The sequence below is a fragment of the Acinonyx jubatus genome, chromosome D2, assembly GCF_027475565.1.
Source record: "Acinonyx jubatus isolate Ajub_Pintada_27869175 chromosome D2, VMU_Ajub_asm_v1.0, whole genome shotgun sequence".
Lineage (NCBI taxonomy): Eukaryota > Metazoa > Chordata > Mammalia > Carnivora > Felidae > Acinonyx > Acinonyx jubatus.
The window spans coordinates 48224570-48240520 of record NC_069393.1 but is presented as its reverse complement, the minus strand read 5'-3'; the positions used below and the strand labels follow the sequence as shown (position 1 = coordinate 48240520).

General features: G+C 47.3%; 1 protein-coding gene across 2 annotated transcripts; it reads left to right on the top strand.

Moving 5' to 3' along the window:
- The first annotated feature begins 209 nt into the window (after window positions 1-209).
- FXYD4 (FXYD domain containing ion transport regulator 4) lies at window positions 210-4798 on the top strand. Of its 2 annotated transcripts, XM_015069046.3 has the most exons (8): window positions 395-492; window positions 1977-2036; window positions 2870-2902; window positions 3040-3063; window positions 3736-3810; window positions 3919-3955; window positions 4374-4411; window positions 4611-4798. In XM_015069046.3, exons 2-8 carry the CDS (start codon window positions 1997-1999, stop codon window positions 4628-4630), a joined length of 267 nt encoding a protein of 88 aa, XP_014924532.1. In that variant the 5' UTR covers window positions 395-492; window positions 1977-1996; the 3' UTR covers window positions 4631-4798. The 2 variants fall into 2 exon arrangements, with proteins under 2 accessions (XP_053063290.1, XP_014924532.1); XM_053207315.1 differs by lacking the exon at window positions 1977-2036 and having other exon boundaries at window positions 210-492.
- The last annotated feature ends 11153 nt before the right edge of the window (window positions 4799-15951 follow it).

Genomic DNA, 15951 nt, shown 5'->3' with positions numbered 1-15951 from the left:
CCTCAGGCCAGTCCCTGACTCCTAGTTGATCTGATTACACCCCACACAGAAGTCCTGGAACCTCCACTGCTGACACAAGAACCCAGAAACATCCTGTGTCCCAGCCCCCTCTGGACCCCTCTTTTAGGATCTAGGTGAGCTAAAGAAGCTGCAAGTCCACCTTCTGCTCAAGAGAAAGGTCTGAGACCCGGTCCATCCCTCTCCCACCACCACCTTAGCCTCTGATGGCCCTGGGGCCCCTAGGAGTTCAGCTCTGCATGGGGTGTGGCAGGACAAGCTGTCTCCAGAGCACGAGGATTGGGGGGGGGGGGGGGGGTGGAGAAGGAGCTACAGCAATCTCAAGGAATCTGACTAGTAATCTGACTAGTTCCCTCCTGCCTGATGGCATTGTTGCCCTGGGCGGAGTTGCTGGGTTTAAAGAGCCGGAACCCACCTGGATTCAACACAGCCCCAGCAGCCTCTCCAAACCTGCCTTTTGCACCTGGCTCGCAGGTAAGCAAGTGTCTGCTAGGATTTCAGGGCTGCTAAGCAGAAGGGTGGGGGAAGAAGGGTGAGGGTGGAGGAGGTACCTCTCTGAGGAAGGGGTGGCAGGTGCCTGGGTATCATCAGTAACAGGATGCATGTTTGAGGGTTTTGAGGATTGGAGGCTACTTGCTCTATGACCACCATCATATGGACCGTGGGTTAGGGTTAGGGGCTGGAGGAAACAGAAGCCAGCCTTTGGCTAAGGAGTATGTAAAGTGGAGTTGCAACCCTCATTATTGAGGAATCCCAGGGTGGTGAGGGGGGGGGACGAGTCCAAAGGAGGGCTAGCTGCAGAGACTGTTAAAAGCCGACAAACTCCCACGTCCAGAAGCTGCACATTAATAGTCCTCCCAAACAGGACAAAAGGACCTATGTATGTATGCATGTATTTATGTATCAAATTGGCTTTATTAAGCAATTCATGAATCAGGCAACATTCCACCTAGCAAGTAAAGGGCTATGTATTTGTTTATCGTAACACACATTTCATTCCTTACTATGTGCTAGGCATTATTCTTAGGCTTCACATATAGTAACTCATTTAATTCAATCATAACCTTTTGCAGTTACTATTAATTATCCTCGTTTTACAGGACACTGAAGCGCAGAGTGGTTAAGTAACCCACTGAGTCACACAGCCGATCAGTGGTTTTGAGGGGATTAGAGTTCCAGCCCTTTGGGCTCAGCATATCACAACAAGGGCTTCAGTTTGCAACAGCTGACAATCCCTATGCTTGCCTGCAGCTAACAACATGCAGAAAGCTGGAAGGGGTCTTATCTCAAGGAAACAGCCACCCTCCGAACTAGTAAATAGGAACATGGATAGTTCTCACCCCAAGGAGAAAGAAAAAAGAGGAGTAATGATCCTTCCATCTGTCAGTTTCCTGTCAATAGTCTGTACTCAGAGTGGAATTTGGGGCCGCCTTGGAACAAGATCCCTGGCTGGGGCTGAGGTGGGTGGCTCTCACCTGCCTCCACCACCACCTTTCGCCTGCTCAGCTGCTCCCTCCTCTGCTGCTCAGCCCAGGGTGGCCCTTTGCAGAGACTATCTTGGAATTCATCCTGATAGTGCCTGAGGCCCAGACCTTTGGGAAAAATAGCTCAGGGTGCCTTCGCCTTTTGAGTGGGGGTTAGGAAGGCAGGCACCAAAACCTGAGTTAGCACAGTAGCTCTGCTCCTCTGACCGAGAGTCAGGCATCTGATTAAAGACTTTAACGAAGACTTTAACAAACCACTTACTACGTGCAAGCACTGTTCTAAATACTTAACTAGTAGTAGCTCAATATATGTCACTCCACTAGTCATTACTACTAGAAATTGGTAACTTTCCCCAAACCACCTCATAAGCCAAGTGCACCCTTGGGATTTGTGCCCTGGTTCTTTGCCTCAGGGACTGTGAGCCTCTGGCAGGTCAGGGCTATCTGACCCCAGCCTGTCCCCCTCCCCTGCAGCCCTGCCCTGAAGCTGTATCATGAAGAGAGTGACCCGGGCCCTTCTCCTCACATTGGCAGGTGAGTCCCCCCTGCCCCCAGAAGTGAACCTGCTGCCACTCACCCTCCCACCAAGGCAGTGAAAGCGAGGGCAGCATCTCCCAAGGGGGGGGGGGGGTGGGGGGTGCTGATGTCGAACAAATGTGTTTTCGTTTAAACCATCAATTTAAAGAGCGGCACTAAGGAAATAATAATACAGTTAGGAAGTGGATATTGCAAAATTGTCCTACATGACTGAACTTTGGAAAACGGTAACCATCTGTTGGCATAAAGAGAGAAGCATTTCCTGGGGCGCCTGGTAGCTCAGTCAGTTAAGTGTCCGACTTCGGCTCAGGTCATGATCTCACGGTTCATAGGTTTGAGCCCTGCATTGGGCTTTGCAATGACGATGCTGAGCCTGCTTGGGATTCTCCCTCTCCCTGTGTCCCTCCCCCACTCACACTCTCTCTCTCAAAATAAACAAATAAACTTTAAAAAGAGAGAGAGAGAAGCTTTCCCTATTCCCTAACAGGGCACTGGCCAGAGTCTGTGTAGGAAGCTTCTCAGAAGAGGGTAAAAAGATACCAACACACCATCCCATTTCATATGCAAGAAAGGCTAGCAGGAAGCAAGAGAAATAGCAGGAAGGGTGAGTTGGGGAGGGGGGGCATGGCTATGGGGTGAGAGATAAAATCCCAGGGTTGTATGGGGCTGGGAAAGGTGTGAAGAAGGAAGGGAACTGGTGACTCCAGGGTCCCCCCTACCCACGAGGCTGGTTCTCATCTTTGCCCTTCTGGGCTGAGGTCCTGCCTGCTGATTCATTTTGAGACCAGTGTCACGAATTAATACAGATCCCTCTGCTTTTTCCCACCCAGGCCTGCCTGCCTTGGAAGCCAATGATCTGGTCGGTGAGTGAGGCCCCAAACTGCCCTGCTCCTGCTGCCCCACATTTTCCCTCTAAGACTCCACATGCTGCCTCCTGGTTCTGGTCCTTATTCTTTCTTCTTCTTTTTTTTTTTTTTATTCTTTTCCCCCTTTCCCACAGATAAAGACAGTCCCTTCTATTATGGTAAGAGCTGATATCCCTCACCCCCACCCCGCACCCCTACCCTACCTTTGCCTATCCTGGCTGGACCTCTTTGCTAGAGCTTAGTGAGGGCTGATGAGGGAAGAGCAGCAAGATGGGGCTGGGACTGGGGATTGCAGAGTCAGCATGGTCTATGAAAAGAGTGAAAGGCCAACATGCAACATGATCTTTGGGAGAACTTCATTCCAGCAAGGAGGGAAGGTGCCCACAGGATATTTAGGAAGATTTGTGGGGGAGGGGCTGGAGGCTCTTGGGTCCCCAGGTATCTCACCTGATCCTCCCTTTACTCTTTCACTTGCCGCCTTCCCCAGCACCTGGCTCTTTACCCTACAACCCCCCCCTCCCCCCAGGCGGGTTTCCTCTTCCTTGGCCTGGCACTGTCCTCTAGTATTCCTACACACTCATCTCCCCCCTAGCTTCAGCTCAAGTGCCACCTTTCAGAAAAGCCTTCCTTCTTTTTCTGTGCTCTTCTGCTTATGTTTTTCCCCTAGTGCTGTTGCCACCAGATATTATATGGTGTATCTATTTACTGACTTGTCTTTCTTGTTGCCTGGAATGCAAGTGCATTTGTACAAGCAGGTGATGATAAATATCTTTTGAATGAGTGAGTGGAGTGGAGCCAGGCTGGTGCCAGCTCACCCTCTGCTCCCCCAGACTGGGAAAGCCTGCAGCTGGGTGGGATGATTGTTGGAGGGCTCCTGTGCATCGCTGGAATCTTGATAGCCCTGAGTGAGTGGTGGGCTGGCAGGCAGGGCATGGGGCGGGAGGCAGGAGGGGAGGGGGGGCATGGCCCAGGCTCCCCAGGTTCTTTGCATTGACCATCTCGTCCTCTCCCAGGTGGAAAATGCAAATGCAAGTACAATAAGAAGCACAGGTGAGATAGGGCCCCTGTTGTATGCACCTGGAGCTGAGCACACCTATTTTGGGGTAAAGTTCTGCAATTCAGAGGAAGAGGAGAGCCTCTTGGCTGCCCCCTGGGCTTGCAGTGGGATTTGTTATTCACAGATAATCAGCCCCAAAGCTCCCCAAATAGGGAGAGAGCTATAACCCTTGGTATTGTTTTGTTTTTTAAAGTTTATTTTATTTATGTTGAGAGAGAGACAGAGACAGGGCACTTGCGCACATGCTCAAGCAGGGGAGGGGCAAAGAGAGAGGATTGAAAACAGGTTTGGAGCTGTGAGCACAAAGCCCCACAAAGCCCTGGGGAGGGGGCACCAGAAGTCTTGATGCGGGATAAGGACAGAAGTTTGGGGGGGGGGGGGAGATACTAATTTCATGTGTCCCTTTCTCAGCTCCTTACCTGAGAGAGCCACTCCACTCATCACTCCAGGTGAGACGGGCTTCTTTGGCTTCTTTGAGAGGCTTCCAGGCACTCAGGGAGGGTGGCCATAGTATTTGAGTTGTTAAATGTTATGCCATGTGTAAGGCAGGACTGTCCTGAGCCAGCCCAGCCTTGGGGTTTCCGGAGGCTGAGGGGGTTGTCTTGTAGTGACCAGGTCTATGAGGACTTCACCCCATTCTCTCCTCAGGCTCTGCCAGTACCTGCTGAGCACAGGACCAGCTTTGTGGCACTTTCCGTACCAGCTCCCATGCTGTTTCCTCCCCCCTTGGGGCCCTTAGATGATGGCCTTTCTCTCCAAAGCTGGGCCCTTCAGCTCCTGTCTGATCAGGACACTGTCTAAAGCTTATTTCTAAATTAAACTGTCTCACTCCTCCCTCCAGTGGTCTTGTGACTTTCTGTGGGTCTGGTTGGGAATAGGCAGGCTGGGCAAGGACTCTCACATCTTGCTCAGGAATGTGCAGGCCCTTCAGTGGCTGGTGGGTAGGGGGTCCAGTGGATTGCTAAGATTTCCTATGGCCGCATGTCTGTCCTAAGGCCCACTCCCCACATGCCCTCCACTTTGAAAACCTCCTGATAATTGATCCATTGCCTCATCCATGCACTGTGCAAGATACCCCAGTGTTCTATCAAAAGATCTTACAATTCCCACACCTTGCCTAGAGACCCTAGAAGTCCCAATGAGCCAGGTACCCATGACATCCTCTAACCTAGAATGACCCCCAGGGGCTCGCCCTCCACTAAGGTGCCACCTCACTCAGTGAATACTGTCTATCATTCACACCACTCAGGAAATGAAGCAATTCTTTTGTTGATTCACCCCAGTAAAACCCAATATAACCCTCAGACCAACCCACAGACCCTCTGCCCACCCTAGGTACTATCCTATAGGACCCTACTATGAGCCACATCCCAAGGAGCCCTGCATAGCGCACAAATCTAGGTCCCCCAGTATGTCCAAGTCCACTCCTGGAACACCTCACTTGAAAGGTCCCTACATGTGCAGAGTGGGGCTGGGGAAATGTCTCTCCCACCTCAGTAGCCATCTGTCCTGCTGCCTCATCCTTCATGCCAACCTCCATAGCCCAGGATGGAAGGAGTCAGGTGCACTCAGTCCAGCCCTCCCTGCATAGGCCCTGGGGTGGAGGCAGGCCCAGCAGCAGAGATCTGCCCTGTCCCGGCCAAACAGTGGTGCACAGTCTGGATCTGGGGTGATGGGACAGCCATGTTGGTGCATCTTGGTGTTGCTTCAAGCCAGCTCTCTCTAATGGTGCACTGCTCCAAACCCTCCCTCCACTTCTTAAGGGTGGTGTGGGTCCTGTGGAAAGTATGTGTCCTAGAATTCAGGCCCCTGACTTGTAGACTTGGGTTAGGAGGCTATAGCAGGGGAGTCTGAAAGCTGAGGACCCTATCTTCTGGTTGGCAGCCCATCCCAGACCCTGAGGTCTAAAAATGAGATTCATAGATCTGCTTAGGGCCCTTGAAACAGGATATATAAGGAGGGAGAGGTAGGGGAGAGTTCCAAGGCTTGCCCAGAGCTGCAGCAAGAACTTCAAGAACCTGAGTGAGACCCAAGACACCTGGTTGAAAGTGCAGCCACTGTCTGAGTGACCAAGGGCAGCAGGGAGCCATGAGGTTGGCAGCTGTGCCAAGCTCATCACCACCAGGACCCATCCTATAAGGCCCTTAACGTCCCAGGATTCTGAGTCTATGTATGCTGTGAAGGAGATACAAGTGTGTTTCAGCGGCTGGAATGCGTGGGCACCAACGGGTGATGTGTTCGGGTTAAGAGGTGACATTTGAGCTGAATCCTCAAAGGTGAATGATTAGAGGCGCAAGCCGCACAAACATCTCTCCTGGTGGAGAGATCAGCGTGTGCAATCGACCTTTTGCAAAGACCAGAGGCAAGTCAGTATGACTGGAACCTGTGCGACGAGATCAAAGAGTAAGGAGGCAGGTGCGGCCACTACAGGCAGAAACACCGTCCCCTCCTGAGTGCAGGACGTGGGAACAGGAGGAAGGCTGAGAGCACAGGGCACGCAGCCCAACACAGGGCAGCAGCCTCAAGCACCACAGAGTCAGAGCCTCAGAAGGTGGCTTCCAAACACGCTCTGCAGCCCTGGGGAGTGGGGTGCAGGTCCCTGTCCTTGGACATGTAGGATGCTGGTGTGCGTGGATTGCATTTGAGAAGCTAAAAATGAGCTCCACCAGGAAAGCAAAGTCTGTGGCTGTTGGTGGGGCTAGAGTGGCAGACATGGAAGCCACGTGGTCAAAATGCCACCTTCTGAGTAAGGGAAAACTGCTTTCTTTTTGTTTTTAAGTTTATTTAAGTAATCTCTACACCAGGGTGCCTGGGTGGCTCAGTCTGTTAAGCCTGTGATTCTTTATCTCAGCTCAGGTCATGATCTCACAGTTCCTGGGTTGGAGCCCCACATAGGGCTCTGCACTGAGTGAGCAGCTGGCTTGGGATTCTCTCTCTACCTCTCTCTCTCTTTGCCCCTCCCCCCCAAAAGTAAATAAATAAACTTAAAAAATAATCTCTACACCCAATGTGGGGCTCGAACTCATGACTGGAAATCAAGAGTTGCCTGCTTCTCTGGCTGAGCCAATCAGGTACCGCCCCCACCCCCCTTCCAACTGCTTTCTTCCTGAAACAGTTAGGTCTTTACCATCACGAGCCTAAGAAGCTCTGCTGTTGGAAATCTTACTAGTAAGAAGGAAACCCCACCCTTGCCTGGGGGACTTAAATCACTTTTTTTTGGGGGGGGGGGAGTTTATTTACTATTTTTTTAGTATTCTCTACACCCGACGTGGAGCTTGAACTCACCACTGGGGGATCAAGAATAGCATGCTCTACTGACTGACCAGCCAGGTGCCATGGGACCTAAGTCACTTTGACTGGATATTCAGGGATTCCAACCTGGGCGCCCGCTCCGGTAAAGGGTTTCTGGACACGACGACATTCCACATCCATCATAACATTTTAGTTTCCTGGCTCCACTTGGCAGCGGACCCCAGTCCCAGTCCTGCTTTGCTCTCAACCTGCCAAACACAGCTTTATTGCAATTTCGGCTGAACAAGTTGCACAGTTCCCTCAAGTCCTATAAGCAAGCACTCTGGGGTGAGGGACTCCACAACCCCTACACCTCCAATATGTGGGACTCCTTCAGTGCCCAGCATAGTGAGCCTGACTTTGTCCAATTACAGGTGGGTACCTGGTGGTTTAGGCTGCTTCTGCCTGACCAAGGCTGGGGCAAGGGGCAAGGGGGCAAGGCTCATGGAGGACGTCAGGGGGTCTGGCTTAATTATGGGTAGAAGTCAGGGAGTGTGATAGGGATGGTAATGGGGAATAAGTTAGCCTGTGTGTTAGACAGCTGGGCCCTGGAGTTGGGCTGTGGATTCCCATGAAAAACAAGTCCAGTCCCCACCTCCTCACCTCACCCCCACCCCCAGTCGGGAGAGGGAAAGGTAGCCATAGAATGAGAGGGGTCTCTGCTCAGGGTTCCTGTGTGAAATCCCTCCCCGTGCCTCAGAGACCCCTTCCCCGGGCCCAGTTCTCCTTGGAGGGGTGGGACTTTAGTCCCAATTCCCTTCCTTTTGCCCTCTTCTCCCAGAGGAGGAGCTGCCCAGAGAACCAGAGATAGCAAAAGATAATTTCTATGTAATTGAATACTTAGTATGTGAAGGGCATTGTTAACAAACATTTCACACCTTAACTCAATTTGTATCATTCCATCCGTGCAGAGGAGGAAACCAAGGCTCTCAGGGGTTCTCACAGGCCATCTTGCTCCTGAGCTATTTCTGAAGGACTGGGCTACCCTGCCTTTCTGGTATTTATCACTATCTGGGAGAAAAGCCAGTAACTGTGCCTGCTTCGGGACTATATATATCCCTCCCCATTGTATGTATATATGTATGTATATGTACTTTTAATGTTAAGTGCTATGCCCAATGTGGTGACTTCTTGACTACTTGACAAGAGTTACATGTTCTGGTCTTCTAGCTGGCTCAGTCAGAAAAGCAAGAGGGTCTTGATCTTGGGGTCATGAATTTGAAGCTGGGTATAGAGATTACTTAATTAAAAAAAAGAAATTGCATGCTCTACTGAGTGAGCCAGCCAGGTACCCCCTCCCCATTTTTAAATTTAAATAATCTTATTCTTTTTCTAATTGCACACATCTTTTATGCTTGTAACAGAAAACTTGAACATTACAGAGATAATAAGTAAATCAATTTCTAACCCAGCACCCAGAAATAATCAAGGTGAAAGTTTGATAATTCTATTAACTCTGTTATATATAAATACTGTTCTCTCTCTCTCTCTCCCTCACACACACACACACACACACACACACACACACACACACACACCTCATTACTTTGTATTGCTGCGTAGTAGTCTGAGGGAGAGCTTTTCAAGTAAGGGCCTATTAATGAGAAAAAGTTGTTTTATTCTAAGACTAGTAACTTAAACACTGTAATATTTGTTTCCCAGAATGTATAGCAGCATCTAACTCTCAATTTTTTAATTTTTAAGCAATCTCTACATCCAATGTGGGGCTCAAACTTACAACCCTGAGATCAAGAGTGCTCTACTGACTGAGAGCACTCACTCTACTGAGTAGTTCATACTCTGACTGAGCCGGCCAGGCACCACTCACCCTCAATTTTTGTGTAAAATGCTGTAAAACCCAGGAGAAGTAAGGACCAACAGCTAACATGAGGGAGGGAGTGACTGACTAAGTTCTATGCCCGGCTCTGTAGAGGGATTTATCACTCAAGTCTCAACCCAGCCAGAGGAATATTCTAACGGGAAGATTACAGCAATCCTGCTCAAAATGCACCAGGGATACCCTATTTACCTTACAGAAAAATCCCCTTTTTTTTTGTTTAAAAGTTTTTAAATGTTTTTATTTTTGAGAGAGCGTGAGCGAGTGCACAAGCAGGGGAGGAGCAGAGAGAGAGGGAGGCAGAGGACCCAAAGTGTGCTCTGTGCTGACAGCAGTTAATCCAATGCAGGGCTCGAACTCAGGAACCGTGAGATCATGACCTGGACCAAAGTCAGATGCTTAACCAACTGAGCCACCCAGGCACCCCAGAAAAGCCCCCTTAACATGGCCCATAGGCCCTACTTTGACCCCAGTCCCTACCAACATTCCATCCTCACCCACTGTCCTTTCCTACACTCGCCCTGCTTCCTAGGTATTGTATTGTCTGAACACCTGTTGTCCGCAACCTCAGCCTTAAGGCACTGCACTCCTCCCTCTGCTGGCCATTTTCCCAATTGCCCAGCATCCCTGCATCACCACCAATGAATTCCCCTCCTTTAGGCCCTTTTTGGAGGCCTCCTGGCCACCCTACAAGTGCACCACCACCATTTGTCCTCATTACCAATTGCTGCTGCTTCTTTGTACTCAGCCCTAAGTCATATACTATTTATGTTTTATTGATTTACTTGTTATGGTCTCCCACCCCTACCAGAGTGTAAATTCAAATTGGTGCCTACAGAATTTTCTGAGTTTGGGTCACAGATTTGGCTCTTCTCAAGTTATCATTTTATGGTTTCCACTGAGTACATATTGGCCATTTTGAGCTTTTTGTGTTCTCAGGGTAATTTTTAAAAGTCTGGCTGCATGCCTGCCACCAGTCCCCTCTTAAATGATAATAGCACATGGGTCTTGTAATTATCCTATGCCTCCAATATATGTACACAATATCTAAACCCTATCAAAAATATCCAGGCATAAAAAAACGACGCCAGACAACATAAACACAGAAAAAGAAGATGCAGATATTAGACTGATCAGACCACGACTTTAAACTGTGACTGGTATGTTCAAGGAGAGATGGTATATGGAGAGTCTCAGAAGAAAACAGAGTGGATGCATTGTGGGGTAAGCTGTGTGTACTTCAAAAAGGTACGCTCAGGTTTTAACCCCCAGTACCTGAGACTATGACCTTATTTGGAAATAGGGTTTCTGCAGATACAATCATTTTAAGATACGGTCATACTTGATTAGGGTGGGCCCTAATTCAAGGACTTATAAAGAAGAAAATTTGGACACAGGTAGAAGGCTATGTGACAATAGAGGCATAGATAGGAATGGTGCAGCTGCAAACCAAGGAACGCCAAGTTTTCTGGCAACCATGGAAGCTAGAAAGAGGCATGGAAGGATTCTTCCTTGCAACTACAGAGGAAGCATGACCTTGCCAACACCTTGATTTTGACTTCTCATCTCCAGAACTGTGAACAAATTAAATTTTTTGCATTATGTAAAAAAAATCAAATTTTAGAACCAAAAACATTTTTTTTTAAGTTTATTTACTTATGATCTCTACACCCAACACAGGGCTTGAACTCAACCCCAGGATCAAGAGTCGCACACTCCACCAACTAAAGCCAGTCAGGTGCCTCACAATTAAAAGTTCTTAACTGGAGTTAAGAACATAACTGATGCTTAACAAGTTAGGCTTAGCCGCAGAGAAAGAATGAATTGGGAGATAGATAATAAGGAATATCAAGATAATGTAAGGAGAGAAATGCATTAAATAATTTAAAACTCAACATTTACTAATGATTAAAAAATGTACATATACTAAACCTGAAGCAAATGGAAATTCTCCTAATTTAAATTTTCGAATGTTTATTCATTTTTGAGAGACAGAGAGACAGAGCACAAGCCGGGGAGGGACAGAGGAGAGAGGGAGACAGAATCCGAAGCAGGCTCCAGGCTCTGAGCTGTTAGCACAGAGCCCAACACACGGCTCAAACCCACGAACCGTGAGATCATGACCTGAGCTGAAGTCGGACACTTAACCGACTGAGCCACCCAGGAGCCCCAAATTCTCTTAATAAAGGGTATGAGACCAAAAAAACAATCTTTATCTTAAGGATTTTTTTTTAAAGTAATCTCTACACCCAACGTGGGGCTTGAATTAATAACCCCAAGATCAAGAGTCGCATGCTCCACTGACTGAGCCAGCCAGTACCCTGACAATATTTTAAGGGAGAAATAACAAAAGCTTTCTCTCTGAAACTGGGAATAAAACAAGGATGTCCTCTCACTCCACTTTGTTCAGCATCACGTTTCTAATGATAAAAGACAAACTTTGATCTAAGAGCAAGCCACAAGGCAACAAAAGAATAAAGTACATAGGGATTAGGAAAAAAACAAAACAACTATCATTGTTTGCAAACAGCATTTTTTTTACATAGAAAATCTACATTTAAACCTGCATTGATAAGTAAATTTATTGAATTCAGCAAGGCCACACTCAATATAAAAATCCACAGTATTTCTTGGGGCACTTAGGGCACATGGATGACTCAATCGGTAGAGCATGCAACTTTTGATCTTGGGGTTGTGAGTTCAAACCCCACGTTGGGTGTAGAGTTTGCTTTAAAAAAAAAATCCATAGTTTTTTGTTTTTTGTTTTGTTTTTTTTTTTTTTAGTCCTAAGAAGTCCCAGCAACAAGCTAAGCAAATCAGAGATACCATGTAAAATATAATACTGGAAACAAATCTAATGGAGTATGTGCAAGAAGCTTTACACAAAAACTAAAAACAAAACTGAGATGCCTTAAAAGAACCTTATGATTTGATGCCTCTGCCAACACCACAGAGCATGGGTGGCGGTTAATGCAGAGTGAGCATTTGGAACAGTAAATAGCTCTGATATAGGGGCACGGCCTTGATTCACTCAGGGCCTGAACACTCAGGGTCTGAGCTGGGATTGTTCATTGAGACTTGTCAAGAGACACCACACAAAACCATTTATGAACACAGATACCTCGATCATGGGGCCTACTCTGTCCTCTGTGGCAGATGGCAGGGCAGCTTGCAGGACCCCTGCAGCCTTTTGGTCACCTAATAATTGGGTAGGAGCAGTATTTTCATGTAATGAAATAAATCCAAAATCCAAAATGTCTTCCCCAAAATTATGTGTTTTAGTGATGAAGTGTCTTGACCTTTACTTTGGAGGAAGAAATGTCCCAGATCCGCCCAAAGCCAAAAGTTAGCAAACACTTCCTGTAGTCTCAGATTGTACATACATGAGGCTTTGTGAGCCACACGGTCTCAAATCAAACTGCCCACCTCTCTGTCAATGTAGCACAAGAGCAGCCACAGACAAAACAAACGGACATAGCTGTGTACCAATAAAACATTTACAAAGAACTGGTAGCAGGCCAGATGTGGCCCCAGGACCCTAGTTTTGCCTATCCCTGCCCAAGACTCTCAGACTTTAAAAAACTTCCATGATGTGGCAGAGCCCTGAATTCTTCCTCCCTTTAGCACACAGAATTCTGCTTCCTCCCACAACAAACACAATGAAGATGTCATTAATACAGTGGAGCACGGCAAGGTGATCAATGTCTCTCCAGACTCTACTATGTAACAGAGAGCAGGAGAGTTACCACAGCCCTGGAGAAGTCAGGGAATGTGTTCTAATGTTATGAGGTTAAAATTTTTAATCTCCTCCTTGATGCTGATTAAAGGAAATATATTCATTAGGTCAGGAGTTCTCAAGTGCTGGAGACTTGATTTATACTGGCAAGGGCACCTCATTAAGCACTGAATTGTGCTGAGATAACTTGGTTAATTTCCTGGTCATCCACTATCCTCTACCAGAATGCATCTGCTGTTTGCTGAAACCACACAAGTAAATTAAAAAGGCATTTGCTTGCCTTTCTAAATTAAAAAAAAAAAATTTTTTTTTTGAACATTCACCTTTGAGAGACAGAGCGTAAGCGGAAGAGGGCAGAGAGGGAGACACAAAATCTGAAGCAGGCACCAGGCTCTGAGCTGTCAGCACAGAGCCGTATGCGGCGGTCAAACCCACGAACTGTGAGATCATGACCTAAGCCGAAGTCGGACGCTTAACTGAGCCACCCAGATGCCCGTTTGCCTTTCTAAATAGTCTGCAAGCATGGTTCAACCCTCAGATGTTGTGGCATTTCTCCTTATTCACAGTATTGAACGGGGAACACCAAGAGGTTCCCCTTGGCCTTTCCTGCCATTATGGCTCTTAATTCACAAGCCAAGGATCCAGTGCAGGGGGAAGGGCAGCTGTCAACTGCCTAATGTACCCCTTTGTACTAATTCACTCAGGGAGGTACCTGCAGGGGTCTGCAAACTTGTTTGACCTACAGTGAGATGAAATTGGCCTGCAAACTTGGCCTTCTCACATTCCCACTCTAACAAAGAAAATCCTGATTTTCAATTAGCTTTCTGCTCATAGAGTCAAAGAGTAATATCTGGGGGCAGAAAGTTGACAGACCTTATAGCTGTGCCTGTGTGTGGACCCTGTCCATACAGAGGTCCTAGTCTTAACCACAGATCTGGCCAGGTGAAGCCCCTTACTGCCTTTGGGTTCACTGTCCATTATGGCAATCATGCTTACCTCACATGTGATGGAATCCCTTTAACCCTTTCTTGTACTGCCAACCATGGCTGTGTTTCCATTAAGCTTAAAATGCTTGTGCGCTTCCCTAGCACATTCCTTTATCAACTTAAAAGTGTCCTTGGGCCCTCCCACAGAACATTTTTAAAAATTTATTTAAGTGATCACTATACCCACATGGGGCTTGAAGTCACGAGCCCAAGATCAAGCGTTGCCATGCTCTTTCAACTGGGCCTGCCAGGTGCCCCTCTACAGCACACTTTTAGCGGTTTTTCCTGCCTTCATATAGTAAATCCTAACATGCCCACCTGAATCTGATGACCCCTTTCTCAACAGCCAGCATCCCTTCCTCCAGTAGGTTGCTGTCTCCAAGATTCAAGAGTTGACTGCAGCAGATTGTTAGGATGGATTCCAAGCATTTTATTCAAAATTTAAATCCTTAGTCACAGGAGATGCTGGTTATCATTTACACTCAACCTTCTGGTCCAGCATCCTCCAGACCGCGCCCCCCCCCCCCCCCCCAGATCAATCAGGCCCTGGCTGTTTGGTAGCATCTGCATTTCCTCCTGCAGCGGGGCCTCTCCCTTCTGTGTCATGCTAAGTCCTGATACTAGTTTTCTGGAACAGAAAAATCAGAATTTCCTTGAAGGTACTACATAGCAAATTATATTAGGTTTTGCAGGCCAAGACACATTTAAATTTTTTAGTCTACTAATAAGAATGGGATTCATTTGGGGAGTTTTTAACTGGGGCTCCCGGACATTAAATTGATTCATCTGTAAAACCCATTCTCAGGTCATGGACCATGTAAAAACAGGCAGCAGGCTGGATTTGACAGGCAGTCTGCCAATCCATTCTAGAAACAATACCGGAAGTGGACTTTGATGAGGAGGACATCTTATAAATCACCTACCACAGGTGAGGCCTCCAAATAGTTTTACTTCTAGTAGGAGGGAGCCACTACTGCTGGCCCAACAATTTCGGATAATATAGCACATTCCTCCGGATAACCCATCCCAGGTTCTTGGAGCCCACTCCTTCCTTATCTGGACCCTAAACCTAACAAGGGAGGTTTATACGGGGTGAATATACTCCTTAAAACTTCACTGCCCTATCAAATCTTTGTCATTGCAGGTTTCTTAAGCTCTCAGGTGTTCTACCTGGTTTCTGGGTCTTGACCACCCAGGGCCTTAGCATCCCTATGCACTATTGCTGGAGACTTGGGAGAATGGTAGACCCATGGGATGGGTAAAGACCCTGTGAACATGGCTCACATCAGGTGCCATGAGCTCTGCCTCCCCAGAATCTCACGTTACCTACTCATCAGAGCGGACCTTCCAGGTTCAGCCTGCGTCCCGGAACCTCTGGCATTCCTGGGTATTGCTGCTGCCCTATCTAAAACTATCTGAACCTGCAGAACACCAGTGGGAAGAAAGGCAGGTAAGGTGGGGCTATGAGGCCATAGGAGGATGAGAGGGGCTGGGGTAAGATTCTAGTTTACATAAATGCTTATTTAGCAAAATCTTCAGGACTTAATAAAGTATTTTGTCTATAAATGAAGCTTGTCCCTTTGAAATGATACCAGATGAAGACCCCAGAACTGGTGAAGTTAGTATATCTGGGCTACAAGTAGGGACACAAAGTTTGCAAAATCATTAAGTGGCCATCAAAAAGTTGTTTTAAATAAACTCCATTCACATCTTAAAGTCTTGATGGTCTTAGTTTATGTCAAATTAAAAGTGATGGCAGGCAGTAAGCTGTGTGCAGAGCTGCCTTGAATTTGGACATGGTTCTCTACTTGCTAGGTGGAAGGCGATTTTCTAATTTGGAAACAGATCTGTCCCAAGCTTATGTGAAGTCTGCAATAACCCGTAACTGCTAACCTGGGAGTGTTTGAGCTAGTATGAAAAAAAATAGCACATTTTATATTTAAAAAACAACAACAACAACAACAACTGTGGTTAATAACTGCCAGTGTATGGCACCCAAAATGAAGGGCCGCTATGAGAAATGAACAGGACTCCAGCATAAAACAAGGGAAGAGCAGGACACAACAAATAACTGATCAAGAACAGCACTCTAGTCTCACAGGAGGCTGGGACTGTGTGCTTCTATTTTAATACTCTGGG

Coding starts and splice junctions, on each gene's coding strand:
- FXYD4 (XM_053207315.1), top strand. CDS start 225: ATGGCCCTGGGGCCCCTAGGAGTTCAGCTCTGCATGGGGTGTGGCAGG. Junction 3,811..3,918: donor TGGAATCTTGATAGCCCTGA/GTGAGTGGTGGG, acceptor GTCCTCTCCCAG/GTGGAAAATGCAAATGCAAG. Junction 4,412..4,610: donor CACTCCACTCATCACTCCAG/GTGAGACGGGCT, acceptor TTCTCTCCTCAG/GCTCTGCCAGTACCTGCTGA.